This window comes from Saccostrea echinata, unplaced genomic scaffold, assembly GCF_033153115.1.
Source record: "Saccostrea echinata isolate AGI-Se365-2 ecotype Australia unplaced genomic scaffold, CSIRO_AGI_Sech_v1 ptg000056l, whole genome shotgun sequence".
In the NCBI taxonomy this organism is placed as follows: Eukaryota; Metazoa; Mollusca; class Bivalvia; order Ostreida; family Ostreidae; genus Saccostrea; species Saccostrea echinata.
Window position 1 is genome coordinate 8,715,778 of NW_026889805.1, and position 22,940 is coordinate 8,738,717.

At 33.5% G+C, this 22,940-nt stretch overlaps 3 protein-coding genes across 3 annotated transcripts in view; 1 reads left to right on the forward strand and 2 right to left on the reverse strand.

Moving 5' to 3' along the window:
* The window catches only part of LOC133173326 (cubilin-like), a 31,644-nt gene extending 11,325 nt beyond the window's left edge, over positions 1-20,319 (reverse strand). Inside the window, exons 1-6 of the mRNA XM_061308317.1 lie at positions 20,283-20,319; positions 20,133-20,156; positions 19,818-20,018; positions 17,093-17,194; positions 15,711-15,823; positions 5,964-6,064 (exon numbers count right to left, since the gene is read on the reverse strand). Coding sequence (XP_061164301.1) covers positions 5,964-6,064; positions 15,711-15,823; positions 17,093-17,194; positions 19,818-20,018; positions 20,133-20,156; positions 20,283-20,319 — 578 coding nt within the window. The remainder of the gene's footprint in view (positions 1-5,963; positions 6,065-15,710; positions 15,824-17,092; positions 17,195-19,817; positions 20,019-20,132; positions 20,157-20,282) is intronic.
* Positions 6,688-15,171, forward strand: LOC133173429 (uncharacterized). Its single transcript, XM_061308413.1, has 2 exons — positions 6,688-7,097; positions 14,315-15,171. The coding sequence occupies exons 1-2, from the start codon at positions 6,947-6,949 to the stop codon at positions 14,701-14,703; spliced, it is 540 nt and encodes a 179-aa protein (XP_061164397.1). The 5' UTR covers positions 6,688-6,946; the 3' UTR covers positions 14,704-15,171.
* On the reverse strand, positions 18,393-19,499 carry LOC133173468 (dynein heavy chain-like). The gene is made up of 4 exons (XM_061308453.1): positions 18,945-19,499; positions 18,777-18,838; positions 18,550-18,691; positions 18,393-18,485 (listed from the first exon to the last, which is right to left on the reverse strand). The coding sequence occupies exons 1-4, from the start codon at positions 19,497-19,499 to the stop codon at positions 18,393-18,395; spliced, it is 852 nt and encodes a 283-aa protein (XP_061164437.1).
* Positions 20,320-22,940: the final 2,621 nt, after the last annotated feature.

A 22,940-nucleotide genomic window follows, 5' to 3' on the forward strand; every position in this document is an offset into this window, starting at 1 on the left:
TGATTTGACCATAACTTTTGAATGATATGTAAAAACGTGTAAGACTTCTTCATTGCTCAAAATTTTTCAGTAATTTAAGGTATTTTCCTTACCAAAAATTGTTTCAAAGTGCCAGAGCGACTTTTTTTTCGTCAGAATGTGATCCAAGTTGTTGATTCCGCTCCTATATATATATATATATATATATATATATATATATATATATATATATATAAATTATATATATTCTTTGAATAAATGATTTTTAAGTGTATGTTTGAATTTACATATAGAGAAATGGTATATGTTTTGCTAATTTGCATAGGCGCCATATTGTTTTCAATATGGCGAATTTTTGTTCAATGCATTATAAAAGAAAAAAAAAGCATAGATTAAAAAATATCAATTCGGAATAACTTCTGCCTCATTTGATTCTATCTTTTATTTTGTCCTGTATCGGAATGCAATCTTTCGTTTACAAAATGATGAAAAGTTGAAAGTTTCTTTCGAGTTTGAAAATCTAAAGCGAAGCTGCATTACAATGATATTCATGTAGAAAAAATGTGATGAAAGAGCTTACAAGGTCTTTATCAAGCAAATTTATAAATATTTGTCATTTTCTGATTTCATCCTCATCTTGCTTGAAGTTGTCAAACTTGCAATTTCAGTTTCTAAGATACATGTAATCAGATGTTGTTTTTGTTTTTTTTTAACTGAAGATCCCGTTTTAGACAGAATCAGAAAAACTGAACAACACTCCCAGTGGGGAAATTGCATGTTTTTTTGTTATTTTTTTTTTACCTATATATTGAACTTCATTACTGTCATAGGATGAGGGATACGATCAAATAATTACTTATGTTTCATTATAAAAAGATTGATAATTTATTTATTTATTTTTTAAAAATATCACAAATGTAATGAATATTCATCGGCAACGTCACGTTGTCATTAATTCATGAATAAGGTGTACAACATTTAGCCATGTGATGTATGTGATGTGATGTGATGTACTCTGACCAAAGTTAAATCACGACAAATACCATCTATATTGGTGATGAGAAAATTAATGTATACCGGAGATAGAGATTCTTCTCAAATTTATGCCCTCTTTCCAGATTTGTATTGTTTTATAGATTTTTTTTTAGATCAATCACTGTCTGTTATCTTCACCTTTTTCATAGTGACTTGGATTCACAATATACATCTTCACTCTTGTAAAGGTGGAAAAGACTTACCAGATTTTCAAGTCTATACCAATAGCTTATCTTCATTTGATCTTACAATGTCGAAGTGTAGGGGAAATCTACCAAATTCAGATATTACAACAAAATTAGTTGCATATCTATGCACACCAAGTATTAATTTGCAAAATTTCAGTTTATCACAGAATGATTTGGATAACATCCTGTTTATTGCACCGCCAGGGATGCTATTTTTTTTTTTTTAGTAAACGGATTAAAATTAACCCAAAGAAACTGGGGGGATAAGCCGAGCCATATGCCTACATAACGATCGATAAAAAATCAATAAATTCATTTTACAAAAATTTCACTTTTTGTTGAATTATTGTAATGCTTATTACCATTTGCATATAAATTTGACAAAACCTGAATACTGTAACAGCGAAAATGATTCTGATTAACACAACAAAATGGCATAACGCTCAATTTTCACAGAAACTGACATAAATTGGATGATATAACTACATTTTTTAAATAGAGTGGGTCATCGTACCATTTTTTTGAGAACGATTAATGAAAGGCAATGGAAAGATGTTGCTTTTTACACTTGCAAAAATTCGGTATGAAGACCCACTCTACATAAAAAATTAAGTTAACTTACTTAAATTTTCACCGTGGTCTTAAAAAATTCTAAGTCCGAAAACGCTTGCTAAATATAGAGAACTGTATGCTATTTAAATAGACATGTAAGTGCGACTCCGTGGTCTAGTGGTTAGCGAGGAGCTCTTTAAAGAGATGTTTATTGAGGAAAGTGTTCGAGTCAAGCTCTGATTTTTTGATTTTTTTTTTTTTTTTTTTTTTTTTTTTTTTGGTTGTTGTTGTTTTTTTTTTTGTTTTACTTTATAAAAAATGTCTATAGGAATATCATATTTTTCACTGGTAATAAAATATATACATGTAGTAATGAACTTATTTACAGTAAATTATTTAAAATGCCGGATAAAAATTATAATAGATATTTGAATACTTTTATTCCCGTTTTTATTTATTTTAAATAAAAGCGCTTCTAGATCACCATTATCATTATATACGATGTTAACATTTTTATAATATCTCCACAATAAGTGTAAACACTCAATATGCAGATTAATTAATAGAAGTCCTTACCCATGTTAGACATTTGTGACAGTAAATGAAAGTCAACTGTTTGGCTTGTTTAGAATATAAATATCATTTTGAAAACTACGGTAAACATTAAAATGCTTAAGTAAATTCGAACAATTGAGAGATTTTTTCCAATAAATGTTCTTGCATAGCCGAAAAATGGGCATGGGCACATGGCTCGTCTTATCCCCCCAGATTCTTTCATATGCATACAATGATTAAAATAGGGTTAATTGAATGATCAAAAAAGTGAACAGTGGTTTTAATGTCTGAATTTATTGAAACTATTAATTTTTTCTTCCTTTTTTTAAAATTAATTAATTAATTAGGTATTTGTATTTAGATACACTATATGACATAACAGTGTATTTACATATAAATAAATTTCGTTTGTTTATAAATTAAACCTTATTGCGTGGCATAATTCATTTTTAAATGTATCATTTTTATTTTTTATTTTTTTTCTACTTTTCGCTGGAATCTAACTAGATTGCAGCGAGATGAAATAATTCATTACAGGTATATAAAACCACAAAGCAACATATCTGGTCTTTGTTCACAAATGTATACAAATCACACAGTTTTGTTTTAGAAGGAAATGGGCTATTTCAACACCCCACTCCACTCCAAAAATACTCAATGTGCCCCAAATTAGCAAAATTCTGGATCCACTCCGAAAAATTCCGTTCTATCAACAGTGAACTAATTGTTGAGACAATTACATGCACAGCATTAATATTCCTGCAAAAATAAAAATATTAAACAAGCCATCTCAATTACACACCTAATAAAAATTAATCCTGTGTATACTATCAATAATTATCATTCCAGGCACAGAAGTAAAAGGCTGCTAAATTAATTTTGTCAAGTAGGTCACGTCTGCTGCAGTTTGGAGATCTTATCTGCGGCTTTAGAACTTTACACGTTAGAGATACTGGAGGCACATAATGCCCGCTGTGATAATCAGTCTTTCTCGCATATGTACATAAACATTATAGGGTATATATCAATCTGATTTCGTGTTCTCTGTGTATACTGACATGCATTTAAACGTATGTCTGATTATTAATCCCGTTATTATGGGAATCATATTGTCGAAGCATGGTGTTTATGAATTGTTATAATCACGAGGATACCTTCAGCCTTTCCCTACAAACTGATGACGTATCTAAGCTATTTTAGGAGCGAGTTTCCTATCTTAAAATTAGAATATATGTACTATTTTCTTATTCGCAATATCTGTAAATCTATTTTCTTATATAAATATTTAGGCCTGCAGTTTACTGAGATTATACATTGCATTTTTAAATCTTTACACCCTGCTCAATTTGTAGGTTAAAACTCTAATTTCAACCTTTCTCCCATTTTCACAACATCCTGCATTTAATCGAGGATACCCCCTTGGCGGCTGTTTGTCATTTGTATGTATTGATGCGCCTCTGGCGCTCTGACTATGAGGAGTTGATAAAATCAACTCCCAAACATGAGCTAAACACTAATTTAAGAAAAATGAGGTCAAGGTCAAAAGAAAGGTCAAGGTCAAAAATTGTTGATGCAGTTGAATAGCTTACATCAGTATGTATAAGCATATGAAGTTTGATAAAAATATTATGAATGGTTTCTTTAAAACTGAGCTAAACCAGGGCTCTCGATTCTCTTTAATTGGGGCCGATATTCGGCCCCGTTCCCAACGTGAAAAAGGCACCTTTTTTCCCAAATTTGAGTGTAAAAATTCCCAATGTATGATTGCTTAAAATTTATTACTGTAAAAAAAATAGAAAGCATATTTTTGACAGTCGTGAAAGCACTGTGAAGATATGAAGGAAACACTTCCGTGTTGTAAACTGGTAGTTCGTATATATGCTGGAACCAGTTTAATATGAAAGCGAAAGTCGACTATAGTAAATTACGAATTCTCTTAGGTACGACTTGTTTATTCATGTAAACTGGTAGTTCGTATATATGCTGGAACCAGTTTAATATGAAAGCGAAAGTCGACTATAGTAAATTACGAATTCTCTTAGGTACGACTTGTTTATTCACAAACATGTCGCATAATGTGAATACTATAGAAAAAAGATTCTACGAAGACAACTAACAAATGTAAGAAAATAGACACTTTGTTTAAACAACAGGCTGCCGCTCTACAATTAACAAAATCTCATTCTGAATTAGTGGTTACTGAATCCCTGCCCTAGAGCATTTCAGGACATCCAAAGAAGTTCTGACCAGAGCCCTAGAGCATTTCAGGACATCTAAAGACAAACATTTTATTTTAAAGTTCTAAACATCTGAACAGTCAATTACATGTCTAATTAAGATCTACCTTGAATAATTAAGATGATTTGTTTTCAGTTTCTATGATTATTCTGTGATTATTTGATTTTTCTTGTTTAAAGAGTTAAAATTATGATTGGTAAAAATTTCCCAATTTTTATAAAAATAACGCTTTTTCCCAATTCCATTGGCCCCGGCCCCAGTACCAAAAATGGGTGTGAGAACCCTGTTAAAACACTAATTTAAGAAAAGTGAGGTCAAGGTCAAAGGAAAGGTCAAGGTCAAAAAATATTAATGCAGTTGAATAGCTCTCATCAGTATGTATCAGCATATGAAGTTTGATAACACTATCTTGAATGGTATCTTTAAAAATGAGCTAAACACTAATTTAAGAAAAATTACGTCAAGGTCAAAAGAAAGGTCAAGGTCAAAAAATGTTGATGCAGTTGAATAGCTTACATCAGTATGTATCAACATATGAAGTTTGATAACACTATTTTGAATGGTATCTTTAAAAATGAGCTAAACACTAATTTAAGAAAAGTGATGTCAAGGTCAAAAGAAAGGTCAAGGTCAAAAATGTTGATGCAGTTGAATAGCTTACATCAGTATGTATCAACATATGAAGTTTGATAACACTATCTTGAATGGTATCTTTAAAACTGAGCTAAACACTCATTTAAGAAAAGTGAGGTCAAGGTCAAAAAATGTTGATGCAGTTGAATAGCTTACATCAGTATGTATCAACATATGAAGTTTGATTACACTATCTTGAATGGTATCTTTAAAATTGAGCTAAACACTAATTTAAGAAAAGTGAGGTCAAGGTCAAATGAAAGGTCAAGGTCAAAAAATGTTGATGCAGTTGCATAGCTCTCATCAATATCTATCAGCATATGAAGTTTGATAAAAAAAACTTGGATAGTTTCTTTGAAACTGAGCTTTGAAGAGAGCTAAACGCAAAGTGTGACGGAAGGACAGACGGAAGGACAGAAGGACGGAAGACGGACATGACAAACACTATATGCCCTGTCCATATTCATGGCGGGGCATAAAAATTTCACTAAGATATGATTTGAAAAGAGTTAGTCTATTTGACTCCTATAGCTCCCATGCCTATAAGGATTGATGAATGCATGGACAGATAGATACAGGACAAATGACCCTTATATGCATCTGCTAAGCTTTGCAGGTGACACAAAAACCTTGCTTTAATCATTAATTAAATATGGTACTGTATCGTAAGTAGTTTAATCTGAATTTTGAAGAAAAGAATGCAAATGCTATATAGCCACTCCTGTACTTTACATTGTTCAAAATAACCTCACACCCTATCAGAAAGTATGATGAAGCACATACCGTTGTTTCAATAAAAGATTCTGAGAGACTGGTTGTATGCCATCATAGAAGGTTATTGTGGTGGTAGGATAAAAGTTGCTATTGTTTAGTAAGATCTGGACCTACAAAAATAAAACAAGTATTGAACAACTTAAAATATTACGGTGATATGTTTTCTTGTGAATTACATGAAAAAGAAGCAGAGAGCCAAAATCTGATGCAAATTAAGAATTCTTATGTGAAGAATGATTAAATATTTAAATGAAGATCTAGCCTTTTATCAAGTAAGTTTCTTTTTTTCTTTGAATTACTGTATACTAATATACCTCTGTCATTCAGAGCATTGCTTTCTGATATTCATCTTAATAATTCTTTAAGATAACATATAGTTTTCAAATTATATGAAATTATTTCTTCAAATTGAGAAATTATTTTTTATGGGCAAGTGTTAGTAATAATAATTCTATATACACAAGTACTACATACTTTAATGAATTAGGAAGTGAACCTGAAGGTATGCAGTAATGATTTTATAGAGCTGAATTTAATATTCATGCTGATAAGATCATGTGCTACCATTAAATTGAAAGTCAAAATTGTAATTATTTTCACAAAATTCAATTATCATTGTAAAATATGTCAGCTGGGAGACAAAACTGATAAGATCAGAAAAATTAACAATTAAAATAGATTAACAGATAAAGCCATTCAATAATTGCCTACTCAACAGGTAGATAAACAATGGGGCCCCAAGCAGGTGGTCCACTTCCCAGAGGTGACAAGATTAATCCAGGTAATTATGACCTAATTACCTGGCCAGCACAGGGCCCTATGACCCAGCAGGTGGAGTGTCTTCATTATACACAATTACCTGTTACACCAATCACTTAGGTACTGTTTGAAGTGAGAATCTGAAGATTCCCAATTAACAAACTTCAAAGCCCATGCTGGGTTAATGTAGAGCAAATGAAATCAGTTATTAATTGCTAAAACAGCAGGACAGCATGGGAACTAGAGTAGGAAAAGGGGACCCTGGTGTTATAGCCCACAGTAAGGTCTCAGAGATGGACAACAAGGAGTTATGGAGTGTTGCTGAGAAACTTCACCAACAGATAATGAGTCATGATAGAGCTGTCCAGCAGATGTACCTGTTAGGTAAGCCCTTACCTGTCAGATTTTTTTATCTTAATAAATGCAGAGTGTGTTATGACAGTAATGCTTACTGGTGTATTTCACCAAAGAATATTTTCACAAATAACCATTTTTAAGAAAACAAGAGACTCCATCCATGCACGAACACAATTTTTTCATTTTGTCTAGTGCTTTTGATTTTCTTTTTAACAAATGGGCAATCTCATGCATCTATATAATGAATATTCAACATACCTCTTCAGAGCTTCTTGACATTAGATCTATTTTTAATTTTGGGAGTAAAAAAATGAAATTGAAAAGAGTCTTGTTTTCATAATGCATTGCATGATTAATTAAATAAATGCTCAAAAAATGTCCAAAAAATTGAAAAAAAAGTCTGTAAGTTAAACTTTAAGGACAAGATCAGAACATCAAAAACCACAGTACATATGAAACTGTCTTGTCAAATGTAAAGCATATGTCAAATATGAATGCCCTATCTTCTCCCCTTCAAAAGTTAGAAGCAATGCTAAAAATTTTGAAAATTAAGTCAAACTTGAAGGTCAAGATCACAAGGTCAAATATCATAGCACATTTGAAAACTTCTTGTCACAGGTAATGCATTTGTCAAATACTTCTCTCATTTAAAAGCTATCACCAATATGTTAAAAAAATTTTGAAACTAGATCAAACTTCAAGGTCAATGTGTCAAAAATCATAGCATATTGTTGGGAAACGATCTGTCACAGGTATGCACAGGTGAAATATGAATGTTTTATCTTAATTCTCTCCTTGCAATTATGTTAAAATTTTTGAAAAGTAGGTTAAACTTCAAGGTCACATGGGATCAAAAATCATAGTACATATATTTTGAAAACTGTGATTTATATATATAGACAAGAATATATATAGATACAAAGCATTAAATGAGCCACACATTATTCAAGTGCTGATACCCTGCATGGATACATGCATGTATATGTGATGATGTCATGTGATGATACCAATGACATACCACAATATAATTAAATGCAAAGTGTCAGAAAACAGCTGTCATTGTGTCATTTGAAGCTGTAGCAAAAACAAAATTTACTGGTTCTACCATTAACTTATCTTAATTTATGGGGGGGGGGGGGGTTGTTCTGTAATAAACCTCCACTTCCATATATATACCTTACATATTACCAGTCTGGGGAGTAGTTCTTGTAAAAACTATAATCATATATTAATAATATCTATCACAATAAGGAATTATTCTATCAAACAATTAAAAAAAAAATGCCTAATTTCCCAACACAACCATAAATAGATAATGCCACTCCTAAGGTCAATAACAAACTAGATGTTTCAGTGTGACATAAATGCCCCCGCTGACAAGCAATTTTTAAAAACATGTATTTGAAAGTCCAAGGAATTGAAAGTCCAAGGAATTGAAAATACTAGAAAAGGGAAATAAGACAAAAACTAAAATATCATATTGCTGCCTTTGTTTTCTTGAATGAATTTTCAATACAACAACAAACTTCAGCTGCATGTAAATGGTGATCAATTACCAACACATTTATTGAAAAAGGTCCAAAAACAATGAAAAATTATAAGTTTTCAAAATTTATGGGCATGCAATAACGTTTGGGAAAATGTGTCAATGAAACTGAAACTCAAACTTGAGTTAAGTCATCAATATAAATTAAGACACAGACCTAACATCATATCATTATCTACAAGCACAACGAAAAAAAGTCCTTAAAAAAGTGAAAAATTTGAAATGTTCAAAGTCAAGGACCAATAAGTTTTGTGAAAATGGGAAAATCATCTGCCAAAAAAAAGTCTGGAAAACTAACTATGATGAAATGACAGAATGGTGGACAGAAAGGGTAATGCAGCACTACAAATTAATGTATAAGCATGCACCGACCATTTCCTGGAAGAGGGATAAAAATAAGTAATCATCATGAAAAACAAGTTTTCTTTCAAAATAACTCATTTTTTCACTAGCACAAATCACAGTAATATTGGCAAAGGCCCCAATACATTAAAAATAACATCAGTCAGTCATATGTGTTGTTTTAGTTTATAACTAAGGATATGTATACTGAAATTAAATTTTGAGAAGAGATGAATTGTTACTAAAGCCTGTCAACTTTTCACACTTCACATCCAAGTTCATAAAACCTGTTAAATGTAAGTTAATCTGTGATAAGAAATATTACATGAAAAAAATCTGCCTGTCATCTTATATTAACAAGAGATACTATCAGCCTACAAGCTAAATCCCTAGGGCTGATATTAAGCGACATGGAATTTCATAAACATTTTGCCATATGTTATAGCATCATAGTGAATTACAAGTGTGTATATATAACAAATAAATGTGAAAATACTTAATCAACAAATGAACAAAGAGAGTTTGTACAGGGTTCAGTGGATCCATAAAAAATTTCAAGGAATTCAAACTAACCCTTTTTTTTAAGATATATAATTTATCATACTACTTAAGAAGCATGTAGAAACTCAACAGATGTACACGAATAGTACAAACAAGAAACATATTCATGTAAGAGATAGTAAAGTTTACTGACATTTGATGGTTGTTTGGTTATCATGGACAGAATCAATGTACATATGTATTACAAAAATATCCTAGAAATTTATGAATTAATTAATTATATACAATTATTGCTGTTTTTGAGGTCAATACGATGATTTAGCCACCTGAGGAGTGCAATATTCACAGAGCCTAAAGTGAATATTGTACCTTGAAGGTGGCTAAATCATTGTATTGACTGAAATATGTTTTATCATATGAAACTCATTTAAGCAGTTTATGCCATCTTATTTGTTTACATTTGCTGAAGTCCTAGCTAAATGCAAACATAGGTAATCAAAGATTACAAAGCTCACCTCGACGAATGTTGTCTATTAGTAATTAAGGCAAATATCACTTCTTTTTTTTTTCTAGTAAGTGAGTGCATGAGTGCATCAATATCCATGCAAGTTTGGGACATGTAGTTACTTGAGAATGGACCTGTTCAAAAACTTTAACCTATTCAATTATCAAGAAAAATGTCTGTCAGTTCAAACATCAAACATCTGGAGCAAGTCTGGAAGTGTCCATCCTATGGTTCATCATCCATGCAAGTTTAATCATAACAGGCCATAAAATTTTAGAGCTAGTCAAAAACTTTATCCTGGTCACTCATTAGGAAAACGTTAGTAAGACTCAGCATCCAAAGCTTGTCTGGAAGTCTCCATCAGTAGATACACCATCCATATTAATTTGGTTAAAGTTTAACCTGGTCACTCATCTGAAAAATAAAGGTCAGATCCAGCAAACGAAGCAAGTCTGGTAGTGACCATCGGTAGATGCATCATCCATGCAAGTTTGGTCCAAGTAGGGCTTATGGTTACTTGGTAATGGACCTGCTCCTAAAACTTTAACTGGGATGCTGACGCTTACGCCATGGGTATAGCATAAGCTCATCTCGACTTCGTCGAGGTGAGCTAATGAGAGAAGTGGGGTTAAATAAACATTATCAGTCCTATTAAATTGGAATTTTTTAAATCTACTTTAGTTGCTATACAAAATAGAAATAATGACAGGCTCTTTTATAGAATAGATTTTGAAAGGGGAAGCATTATTAGGAAAAAATAACAGCTGAAATTTTTTTTTTTGATTAGCCCCCACAAAAAGAGAATTCTTTTAACAAATTTTGTTTAAGAGTTAGGGTGGGGGATTAAGGTCCATTAGTGGGGGGGGGGGAGTATTTCAATGAATATTTTTAGTCTAAATTAGCCCCCACAAAAAGAGAATTCTTTTAACAAATTTTTTTTAAGAGTTAGGGTGGGGGATTAAGGTCCATTAGTGGGGGGGGGGGGGGGGAGTATTTCAATGAATATTTTTAGTCTAAATTAATAGTAAAAATTTACATTCAGAAAAAAAGAATTGTTTGGGGGGGGGGAGGCTCTCTTGCACCCAACCCCCTTCCCCCACAACCACCCCCATCCCAAATTATACATGAAAGGTCAGGTGCAGGTGAATATAACATAGTATTTTTTCTACATTGTTGGATCTCAGCCAATCAGAGAGATAGGAATTATTCAATCATATAATAAAACCATATATCCTATAATAAAGATCCAAGAAAAAAATACTTCAAAAACATAGTATGATTTTAATGACTTATTTCCTCATTTTTTGCATCAATATATGCACTGAAAAGCCTGTTTCTAATGTATTTTTTAAAAATTGTATATGATTGCATACATGCATATATTTAAAATAATTTTTTATAAAATTGAATATGTTCTAAGTAAACATTTATTTACAAATATACAAGGATTGACAAATCCCATAATTTTCTTAATAATTAAGGTCTGCACTGGCAAATGTATATCATATAATAGAGAGGTTGAGATTTCATATGTGTAAGCTATACATCTAGTAGGGGAATTCCTTAAATTCCTCACATATTATGTCATCAGTTTTAGTACTAAGATGACAAGTTTTCTACACATTCCTACAACTGGTAGAGTAGCATCTACATGTAAGTGTAAACTTGTAGCTTTTACAATAAAAATTAGTTAATATACCGGTAAGTGTGAAAATGTGATTGTTGTACGTTATTTAAGATGTTTAGTTTCACAAGCACTTATTTTAAGACTGCGGAACATTAACTGGCAAAATTGGAAATATGCAGCTTACGTCATTTCCATCTGTCGCAGTCAAACACTTGATGATATACAATGAAATGGGCGGGTACAATTTGACACGGACTTCTGCGAAAACATTGGATTGAAATTGCAATTCGAAATTCATTTTCAATCCACCTGAGCTATTTTTCGCAAAGTTATAATGTATGATCGAAACGACAAATAATTTCAGTTCCCAAATGCGTATAGTTTGAAATTAATGTAAAACAATTTTCTATTTTGAGGACAAACAAAAGTTATAGAAGATATAGCTATATGTATATTCTTTTAGGGGAAGACCATTTGATTCTAGACGTTGGGGGGGGGGGGGGGGGGGGGCTGGCAAATTTTGTCGAATCAGATTATTTATGGTTATGTCTCACATGAAAGAATATGTTAAATATTTGTAGGATGAAAAAAACATTATTTATTTTCTTCTTCACTGAAAAAAATTTGAAATTCAATTTCAATCCATCTGAGCTGTTTTCAAACCTTAAGTGTGAATGTATGATTCAAAAGACAAAAAAATTCAATTCCCAAATACATATTGTTTGAAATTCATATTTATATGAGTTTTTTAGCCTATAATTTTAAGGACACGTCAAGTCCTAGAATACAGAGATTATTTTTTCAGGGGATTCTAGATTCTAGAAAAGGTGGGGGGGGGGGGGGGGGGGTGTCAAAAATTGTTGAGTCAGATCATGCCTTCACATGAAGAATACATTAATTTCTAGGATGACAAGAGCTTTTATTTTTTAGTTTTTTCTTCCCTGAAAAATGTTTGACAAACAAAAACAGGAAGGGGTTGTCCAAACTAAAATAAAACGTTCTTAATTATTCATTTCCAAGATCGTTCAGCCCCCCCCCCTCCAAACCCCCAACTACCCAACACACATATACCAAACAGAAATCAAATATTTGTCCCTTTATATTTCTTTAAAAACATGGGATAGAAAATTCTGATTTATATATATTTCAAATTATTTGTCTTCTGTGCCAATCAGTAACACCGTGCGTTCTAGCGTAGCTGAGGTGGATTGAAAATGAATTTCGAATTGCAATTTCAATCCAATGTTTTCGCAGACGTCCGTGTCAAATTGTACCCGCCCATTTCATTGTCTATCATTAAAAGGTTTTGACTGTAACTGATGAAAATGACGTAAGCTGCATATTTCCAATTTTGCCAGTTAATGTTCCGCGGTCTTAACCATGTTTTATTTCCTAACTAAAGTCAAACTGAATTTAAGTCACAAATCAACTTAATATTTAAACAGAGACACCGACTGCAATTTATACATTCATGTTTCACGTTATAAAAATCTCAACAGACAAATTAGAAAAACATGTACCGGTATGCCAAAGTATATCTATACATGCATAAATGTACATTAAGTTTCAGATCTCAAAATATTTTAATATAGACCATGATTTAGTAAATATAAAAAAATTAAAACGATACACAATACTTTACAAATTTTATAGGTGTATAAATACTTTGTATATGCAAGATGCATGGCCCAGTCTGATGTAAAATTTCATGATAACGCCAAAAATATGGATTTTGAAGTTTTATCAGGACATGTGCTATTTTTTCTTTATTATACCACACTGCTTAGTGTGTATAATAAAATTTATGTAGAGATCATAATTGATATAATTTTTAAAATTCAAACTATACATGATAATTTACAAGCATCATCAATATAAACAGGTTGTATACACAGGCTGCACAGCCCTGGTCCAACGTTGCACTAGATTTATAACATCATGAAGAGGGATATATCCTATTTTCATTAAATAAATGTGGTTTTCCATTTCTTGTAGCATCTCCGAAATAGAACACACAGCTGAAAAATCTAATATACCAATCTAAAATAAAATGAACTAAATATATTCCAATAATTTCGAGTAGTTTGAATAAATATTTTGTCTCTGACATTGTTTCAATAATATTTAAACATAATTTTATGATTCGACGCGGTTACTGTTTGGATGGCCGACGTCGCTTTTTTTTCTGTCAGTTTTTGAAACATATTTCTTGCGGTAATTTCTTAATATTTTCACTGCCTGTATAGTAAACAATACTTAAGATATCAGAAAATGGTGATAGCCATTTTATTTGTGACACATTTAATTTTTATTAAGCTTTAACTTGTATTACCTGGTATAAAGAAAATAATCATTTTAATCAGAAAACTTTATTTCAAAGTAAGTGGCATTTTAACCCTGGGCTGTGCACACTATCTGCAACCTTACAAAGTACAAACAATAAAAACCAAACTATTCAGACTTGGATTTTCATAAGAAATATTCTGGTATACAATAACTTATAAGTATATTTAGAGCCATTCATTTTGACAAAAACGTCATTGTCCACAATCTTTATGGACAATCCTCTATTTGTAATCTTATTCATATCTCCAATAGCTAAGCCAATGTGTTGACTTCCCTGTAATGTAAGACTATACCATTTTCAGCTTATTGAATCTTTAAAGCAATATATACTCTCAAGTGAATTATAAGAATTTTAAGAAAAGGTTTACATTTTTCAGATTCCAAGCTTCATGACCTTGAACATCGACTCTCTCTCCTGAGTGGTTCCGTACGTCCACAGCTGAAGCAGCACTGGTACGTGCGCACCGGTATGGTGGAGTGGATTCGTGACATGTACGATGAATACCGACTCAGGAAATGGACAGACATCCAACTTCTCATCAACTTCATCTTCCAGACATACAACTCCGAGGAAGTGATGACCATCTTAATCCTCGCTGACGTTACATCACAGAGCATAGGAATCTTCATGGAGAATGAGGAGGGGGACACCTCGGACAGTGATGGCAGTCATTTTGGGGAGGACATGATGTTGGAGGAGTCGTCTGAGGGGATCCAGGATCTTCATATCAGTGGGGCAGAGGAAGAAATGCAGGAAACCTCGTAGTTCTCCATACTGTAAAGAGGTACCGGTGAAAGCAGGATACCTTGTCACTCTCCATATTGTAAAGATGTACCGGTGAATGCTGGATACCTTGTAGCTCTTCATATTGTAAAGAGGTACCGGTGAATGCTGGACACCTTGTCGCTCTCCATATTGTAAAGACGTACTGATGAATACAGGAAACTTCATAGCTCTCCATATTGTAAAGAGGTACCAGTGAATGCAGGAAACCTCATAGCTCTCAATATTGTAAAGTGGTGCTGGTGATGGCTCTGTGATAATCTCTGTTTGACATCTGTGATGTGATACCAATTCCCATAATAACAGTAGAGTGACTGAAGTGCCACCAACACATTGTATATGTATGCTTAAAAGTAGCACTCTGTTTAATCATCCCCTTAGCAAGATTTTCATGAACTTTTTATAGTATTTACGCTCATTTTTATCATAAGAACATTTTTTTATGACAAACATTTCCACTGTACATCAAATTCATATGAAGTCTCTCTCAAATCTCACTTCACTTTCTAATAATTATAAAAAAAAAAAAATTTTGTTAGTGTGTGTGTGTGTATGAACATGTACTGTGCTTTCAAAAGGTAAAAACCTTTAAATGTATTATGCACAAAATCAACCAATGGTTGCCAAGCATTACTTCTAGCTTTAGTGCTATTGTAGATGTAATTAGTGCTTGTTCTGTAGGATTTTATGAATACCATACCTACTATATTTATTGTTATCAAAATATATATTCTATATATTTCTTGCTTAAGGCATTAAAATGAAGATACCAAACTATTATAGGTGCATGTATATATGAGAAAGTTACTGGTGATGCTTTTAAATGTTCTATTTATGGATTTATATATGATAAGTACATAAAAATTTGCTCATGCATTTTACTTGTACTAGCTGATAAATGTAATAATAAATTGTCTGTATTATTTATCTGCTGAGGTGAAATAAATTATAACACCATGATTGATCAATGTGTTTGTTGTCAGACATACTTGTTGTCCAGAGGAGGCCAGAAGCTGGAAGTAGACCAGACTAGAGTCATTGTGGGGGAGAGTCGAGGCATTTAACTTCACCTCCCCACTACCAATGAATCTTCCTCCACTCCCTACAAGTAAATACGGTGGCCTGCACTACATAGTCAAACATTTACAATTCTGGAACAGTTAAATGTATATAGTTTGAAACTACATCTTACTCACTTACCATAAATTGTACTTACATATTTTAGCAATATATGAAAGTAAGGAGATATTCTATCTCACATTGACCTTTGATTTTTTGACCCTAAAAAATATGTTTGTTTCTCTGTAGTAAGTGTTACACAATAAAAAATTTACATAAAACAAAAAACAAAAAAACAAAGATGAAAACATGGAAATCAGGCCAAGTTTGGTACAAACGTACTTGGTAAAGGACCAGCTTCAAATACTCGCACAGAAACTGCAACACCATTGATGAGAATTTACATGTAAGGAATCCTCCTCTACTTTTTGGGGGAGAGCAACCACATATAGATAATCAAAAATTAAGAAGCTGATCTTGACAAATGTTATCAAGAAGTAAGGCGAAGTCTTGCACCAAATGAATGTTCTGGTAAATACCGGTAAATGTGCATGCATCATCATGGATGAATCATCCATGCGGATTTGGTCTAGGTTGGACTTATCAATACTTGGGAATGGACCTGCTTCAAAAATTTTAACAATTCAATCATCCTGAAAATTATCAGATCTAACAACCGAAGCAAGTCTGGTAGTGTGCATCCCTATAGGGATGCATCATGCAAGCAAGTTTGATCACAATAGGGCTAAAGGTTTATTGAGAATGGACTTGCTCCAAAAACTTTAACCTATTCCACCATTTGAAAAATGTGGGTCAGATCCAGCATTTGAAGCATGTCTGGTAGTGAATATCCTTAGATGCATCAACCAGAGTTTTGTCACCATATAGCTTTAAATTTTATAGGGATTGGTGTTGCTCCAAAAACTTCTTATCTGGTTACTCAACTGAAAAATGTAAGTTAGATCCAGCATTTGAAACATGTAAGTGTGCATCATCAATGCATGCTTGGTCACCATAGAGCTCTTAGATATTTTGGAATGGGCTTGTTCCAAAAACTTTAATCTGGTCACTCATCCGGAAAATGTAGGTATTAAAAGTTTGGTTTAGGTAGGGCTTAGATTACTTGGGAATGGACTTACTCCTAAAATCTTAACGGGGACACCGATGTTAATGTCGATGCTGATGTTATAGCATATAAACTCATCTTGATTAAGTCGACGTGAGTTAAAAACTGCTGCATAAATTTACATTTGGGGTAAAAGTTGTGCATAAATAAAAATTGTCTTTATGAGCACATTTTCATTAAACTGACCTTGGGGCATTAAGGTCACTGTGACATTCCTTGGTGATTTACCCTCAGGGTTGTAGGTCGTCTCTATGTCAAGGCTGTTCCCACTGCTCACCAAAAAATCTCCTAACAACAGAGCAGAAAGATTAATATTTAACCGTTACTAAAATTCTCCATACATGTATTCACTAATCAATTAAACATACAAAAACCAAATAACTGAAATATCATAAAATCTCTGGACTAAATTTGATACTAAATGACAACATCTGCAACACAAATTCTGGTAGATTATAAAGTTTCAAAGTGAAAGTATCTGCTTCTTTCCTTTCTTCAGCAATGATTTCCTACTGACACGTTTATCTGAGTATTCTTACCACTTTTATCAAACACTGTACAGGATGCAATAAGTGCTTTTTCACTCAGACATCCTATACCTTGAGTATTCTTACCATATTTATCCAATGAAAATATGAGTGCTGTTCTTACCACTTTCTTACCACTTATATATATAAATACGAGTTGTGTACAACACAGTGAGTAATTATTCCAAACACTTTTATCCAATATTCTGTAGGATGCAGTGTGTGTATTCTTACCATTTTTATCCAGTATTGTGTAAGATATAATAAGTGCCACTTGTTTGTTATATTTGTTTATCTGAGTGTTTTTACCCCCACTATTGAGTATGATGCTAGGAGTACTGTTTAGGTTGCAATGAGTGCTGTGTAGGATGCTATGAGTGCTGTGTAGGATGTAAGGAGTACTGTGTAGGATGTGATGACTACTGTGTAGGATGGGATGAGTGCTGTGTAGGATGTGATGAGTACTGTGTAGGATGTGATGAGTACTGTGTAGGATGTAAGGAGTGCTGTGTAGGATGTGATGACTACTGTGTAGGATGGGATGAGTGCTGTGTAGGATGGGATGAGTACTGTGTAGGATGTGATGAGTACTGTGTAGGATGTGATGAGTGCTGTATAAGATGCTAGGAGTACTGTGTAGGATGTAATGAGTACTGTGTAGGATGCGATGAGTACTGTGTAGGATGTGATGAGTGCTGTATAGGATGCTAGGAGTACTGTGTAGGATGTGATAAGTGTTGTGTAGGATGTGATGAGTACTGTGTAGGATGTGAGGAGTACTATGTAGGATGGGAGGAGTACTGTGTAGGATGTGAGGAGTGCTGTGTAGGATGTGAGGAGTGCTGTGTAGGATGTGAGGAGTACTGTGTAGGATGTGTTAAGTGTTGTGTAGGATGTGATGAGTACTGTGTAGGATGTGAGGAGTACTATGTAGGATGGGATGAGTACTGTGTAGGATGTTAGGAGTGCTGTGTTGGATGTGAGGAGTGCTGTGTAGGATGTGAGGAGTACTGTGTAGGATGTGAGGAGTACTGTGTGGGATGTGAGGAGTACTGTGTAGGATGTAAGGAGTACTGTGTAAGATGTGATATGTGCTGTGTAGGATGTGATGAGCACTGTGTAAGATGGAGTGCTGTGTAGGATGCTATGAGTGCTGTGTAGGATGTGATGAGTATTGTGTAGGATGTGATGAGTACTGTGTAGGATGTAAGGAGTGCTGTGTAGGATGTGATGACTACTGTGTAGGATGGGATGAGTGCTGTGTAGGATGGGATGAGTACTGTGTAGGATGTGATGAGTACTGTGTAGGATGTGATGAGTGCTGTATAGGATGCTAGGAGTACTGTGTAGGATGTAATGAGTACTGTGTAGGATGCGATGAGTACTGTGTAGGATGTGATGAGTGCTGTATAGGATGCTAGGAGTACTGTATAGGATGTGATAAGTGTTGTGTAGGATGTGATGAGTACTGTGTAGGATGTGAGGAGTACTATGTAGGATGGGATGAGTACTGTGTAGGATGTGAGGAGTGCTGTGTAGGATGTGAGGAGTGCTGTGTAGGATGTGAGGAGTGCTGTGTAGGATGTGAGGAGTACTGTGTTGGATGTGATAAGTGTTGTGTAGGATGTGATGAGTACTGTGTAGGATGTGAGGAGTACTATGTAGGATGGGATGAGTACTGTGTAGGATGTTAGAAGTGCTGTGTTGGATGTGAGGAGTGCTGTGTAGGATGTGAGGAGTACTGTGTAGGATGTGAGGAGTACTGTGTGGGATGTGAGGAGTACTGTGTAGGATGTAAGGAGTACTGTGTAAGATGTGATATGTGCTGTGTAGGATGTGATGAGCACTGTGTAAGATGGAGTGCTGTGTAGGATGCTATGAGTACTGTGTAGGATGTGATGAGTACTGTGTAGGATGTGATGAGGGCTGTTAAGGATGCTTTGTGTGTTGTTCTCACCACTTTTTCCCACTATGTGTAAGATTGGATGAGTACTACCGGTATTTAGGATGTGATGAGTACTGTGTAGGATGCTATGAGTGCTGTTCTTGACACTTATACCAACCATTGTGTAGGATGCGATGAGTACTGTGTAGGATGTGAGGAGTGCTGTGTAGGATGTGAGGAGTGCTGTGTAGGATGCGAGGAATACTGTGTAGGATGCTATAAGTAGTGTGTAGGATGCGAGGATTACTGTGTAGGATGCTATGAGTGCTGTTCTTGACACTTATACACACTCTTATGTTGGATGCGATGAGTTCTGATTTTACTTATTTTACTCAACATTGTGTAGGACACAGAGTACATATTCTTACCACTTTTATTCAATACTTTGTAAGATGCTATGAGTGGCATTTGTTACATTTGTTTATTTGAGTGTTCTTACCACTTTTATCCAATATTGTATAAGATGCTAGGAGTGCTGCTTCACTCAGAACCAGTACACTATCTCTGGGATCAGTGAGGTGAAGAGTGGTCACTTTCAGGACAATGGTCGTCAAGTTTGGGGATTTGATTGTCCAAGAACAGCTCTCATTTAGAGTTGTGACTATTGCTTCATTTGTCAGGTTCACAGTCTTGTTACAACCTTTAAAAGATCAATTTGTAGAGGTATAATAACAAATTTCAAAAGTTACATTTTTTTCCAAGTTGTCAAATTCTCATTTTTACTTTCTACCTAAAATATCTAAATTTCACAAACCTGACACTGACTGGAGAAGACCCACTGAAAAAAAAAATCAGTGGAATGAACATGACTGCAACTGGAGTTAAACATAGCTACTTAGACCAGATACTGGTGATTGAACATATGAAAATGTTAATTAGAATAGTTAAGATGCCATTGTCTTACCTAACAGAGACACAAACAATATGGGTTTCTCTTTCATGCTCTGGAAAAAAAAATATTTGGCTCAGTATTTTAAAGGAACTTATTTGTATAGACCAGGTAGATATCACGTCAAGTTTGAATATATATGTACAATTTAATCATATCAATAGAATAAAATCATCATTCTTGTGATCAATCCTAAATCGTCCACTTATTAAAATAAACTGAGACAGAAAGTCATGAAAATTCTTCAATTTCAAGGTTAAGGTCAAGGTTTAGGTCATGTTTCATGGTCGTACTGAAAATATCTCAACCTAGTTTAAATCATTACCTGTCACATTAGAAAATAATGAGCAGAACTAAATCAATATCTATCAGCATATAATGTTCGATACAAATTTCTTGCAAGTGTCTTAAAAACTGAGCTAAATACAAATTTCAGAAAGGTGAGATCAAGCTCAAAGGAAAGGTCAAGGTCAAAAAACATTGATGCTTATAAATAGCTTTCACCAAAATGTATTAGCATATGTAGTTTGATAAAAATATCTGAAATCTGAATTTCTTTGAAACTGAGCTAAACACATTTAAGAAAAGTGAGTTCAAGGTTAAAGGAAAGGTTAAGGTAAAAAAAATCTCACCAATATGTATTATCAATCAGCAATAATATCTTGAATAGTTTCTTTGAAACTGAGCTAAATGCAAGTGTGATGGAAGGACAAAAGGACAGAGTTAAAGGCAGAAGACCAACATGACAAATATTATATATGCCCTGACCATATTCAAGGCAGGGCATAAAAATTGGCATTCCAACATCCACATTGGGGTCATGCTAAAATATGCTGAGAAAATTTACACACCTGTGTTTTTTTAAAATAATTTTCTTTTATAGATTATAATCTTCTTTTATAGATGATATAAAATATTTGACCTCCCATAAATTTCTACTTACATTCTCGGCATGTGTACTTTTGATGACACACATATTTTTGCAAGGCACACAGTCCCGAGGCAGATCCAAGTATTCAAGATTGGGGGGGGGGGGGGGGAGATGTAAAAATCTTAATTGAATGACAACAAAGACTCAAAATGAAAGTAGACAAAACAAGTATTAGAGGATAAGTTTTATCAAGACTTTCTTCATTACATATCAAAAACTTAAGTATTCTAAATTCTTCTTTCTTTCCCTTTCTTTTTTTCTTCAAAATTTTTTTTTGGGAGGGGGGAGGGGTGGCAACAGCCTTCCCCCATATATCTGCCACTGTATTTAAGACTTTTTATAAGTTAGTATTATTTTTATAAGCCAATTGGGAAGTTCTTAAAATCATTTTACCAACAGAATAAATAAAAATGCATGGAAACATTCTAAAAGTCCTATTGGGGTACAAATAAATATATTTCACAGTACATTTGTTTGTTCCATGAAAATCAAAAGTAAGTTTTCCGTTAAATGTCATTCTAGGACCTTGAAGGTAAACATGAAATGATGGAAATTGTCTATACCCTCTTAAACCTTTAAATTCCGATCAAGGAGATCTGGCTAGCTGAGAAATATGCTAGAAAACATGATTGCGACGAATAATATACAAAATACATCCTTATTTGATTTGATTTTATTACAATAAATGACAGCTTCTGATGTTGGAGGAATGCCAGACTTGGGCAAGAAATTCTTGTTAGTAGTCAAATCCACGTTTGGTCAGACGCACTGTTACACTACAATATAGCATACTCTGTATATATTTGTCCTGCTGAAGCCATCGTCAGATACCCATGGGTGATCTCGTCTTTTACTTATCAACCGTGGGCAAGTTTGCCCATAGGTGATGAGTAAAAGACATGATCACCCCTGAGTATATACGATATGCCAAAGCAACCCCTCACATAGTCCCAAATATCTGAAGTTTTCCAGGCTTTTATGCAATTGTTTTCCTGCTACAATTCAGGGTATAAAACATGAAAAAAAATAATTGTTTCAAATAGCAAAATGAACATCATAATTCTCTAAAGGACATATCAGTGAACATGAAAAAAAAGAATTGTCCACAAATCTAGTATCGTTAACTTTTTACAACAATTTTTAATATACCATTGATTTTAAGGTAATGTTACGGAAGTTAATGCTTGAACAAGTCTTATTATTTTTTAAATAAATCTGATTTTGACCAATTTTTTTTCATATCTGATGTTCAGTATAGAACGCTAAAGTATGATTCATGAAGTCTCGAATGAATCCGAAATTAATTAAATTAAAATTTCGGGAAAAATATCGTTACGGAAGTTAATTCCCAGCGATAAATAAAGTTAAAATTCTCGGCAACAGTTAAAAAGTTTGTTTTAGGATATTAAATAAAAGTATGAAGCATTTCGCTCCCAAAATAATAAAAATCTTTATACCTTTAATGCAAAAACTTTCCTTAATTACCGTTACGGAAGTTAATTTTTTAAGAGAGACAACTATTTTTGTCTAATTCATTTTGTTATGTCGAAAATGTAATCATCTTAAATAGCTGACTCGCAACTAGAATCGATGATATTAGGTTCCGTGGTCACTTTCAGATAAGTGTTTCAGTTCTTTTTTGATATCTGCATTCTGTGCGTGATATTTAAAACAAAATCGTTACAGAAGTTATTCTATTTTTAGTGACATGCTATAATTCTGTAAGAAAGAAGATCCATGCA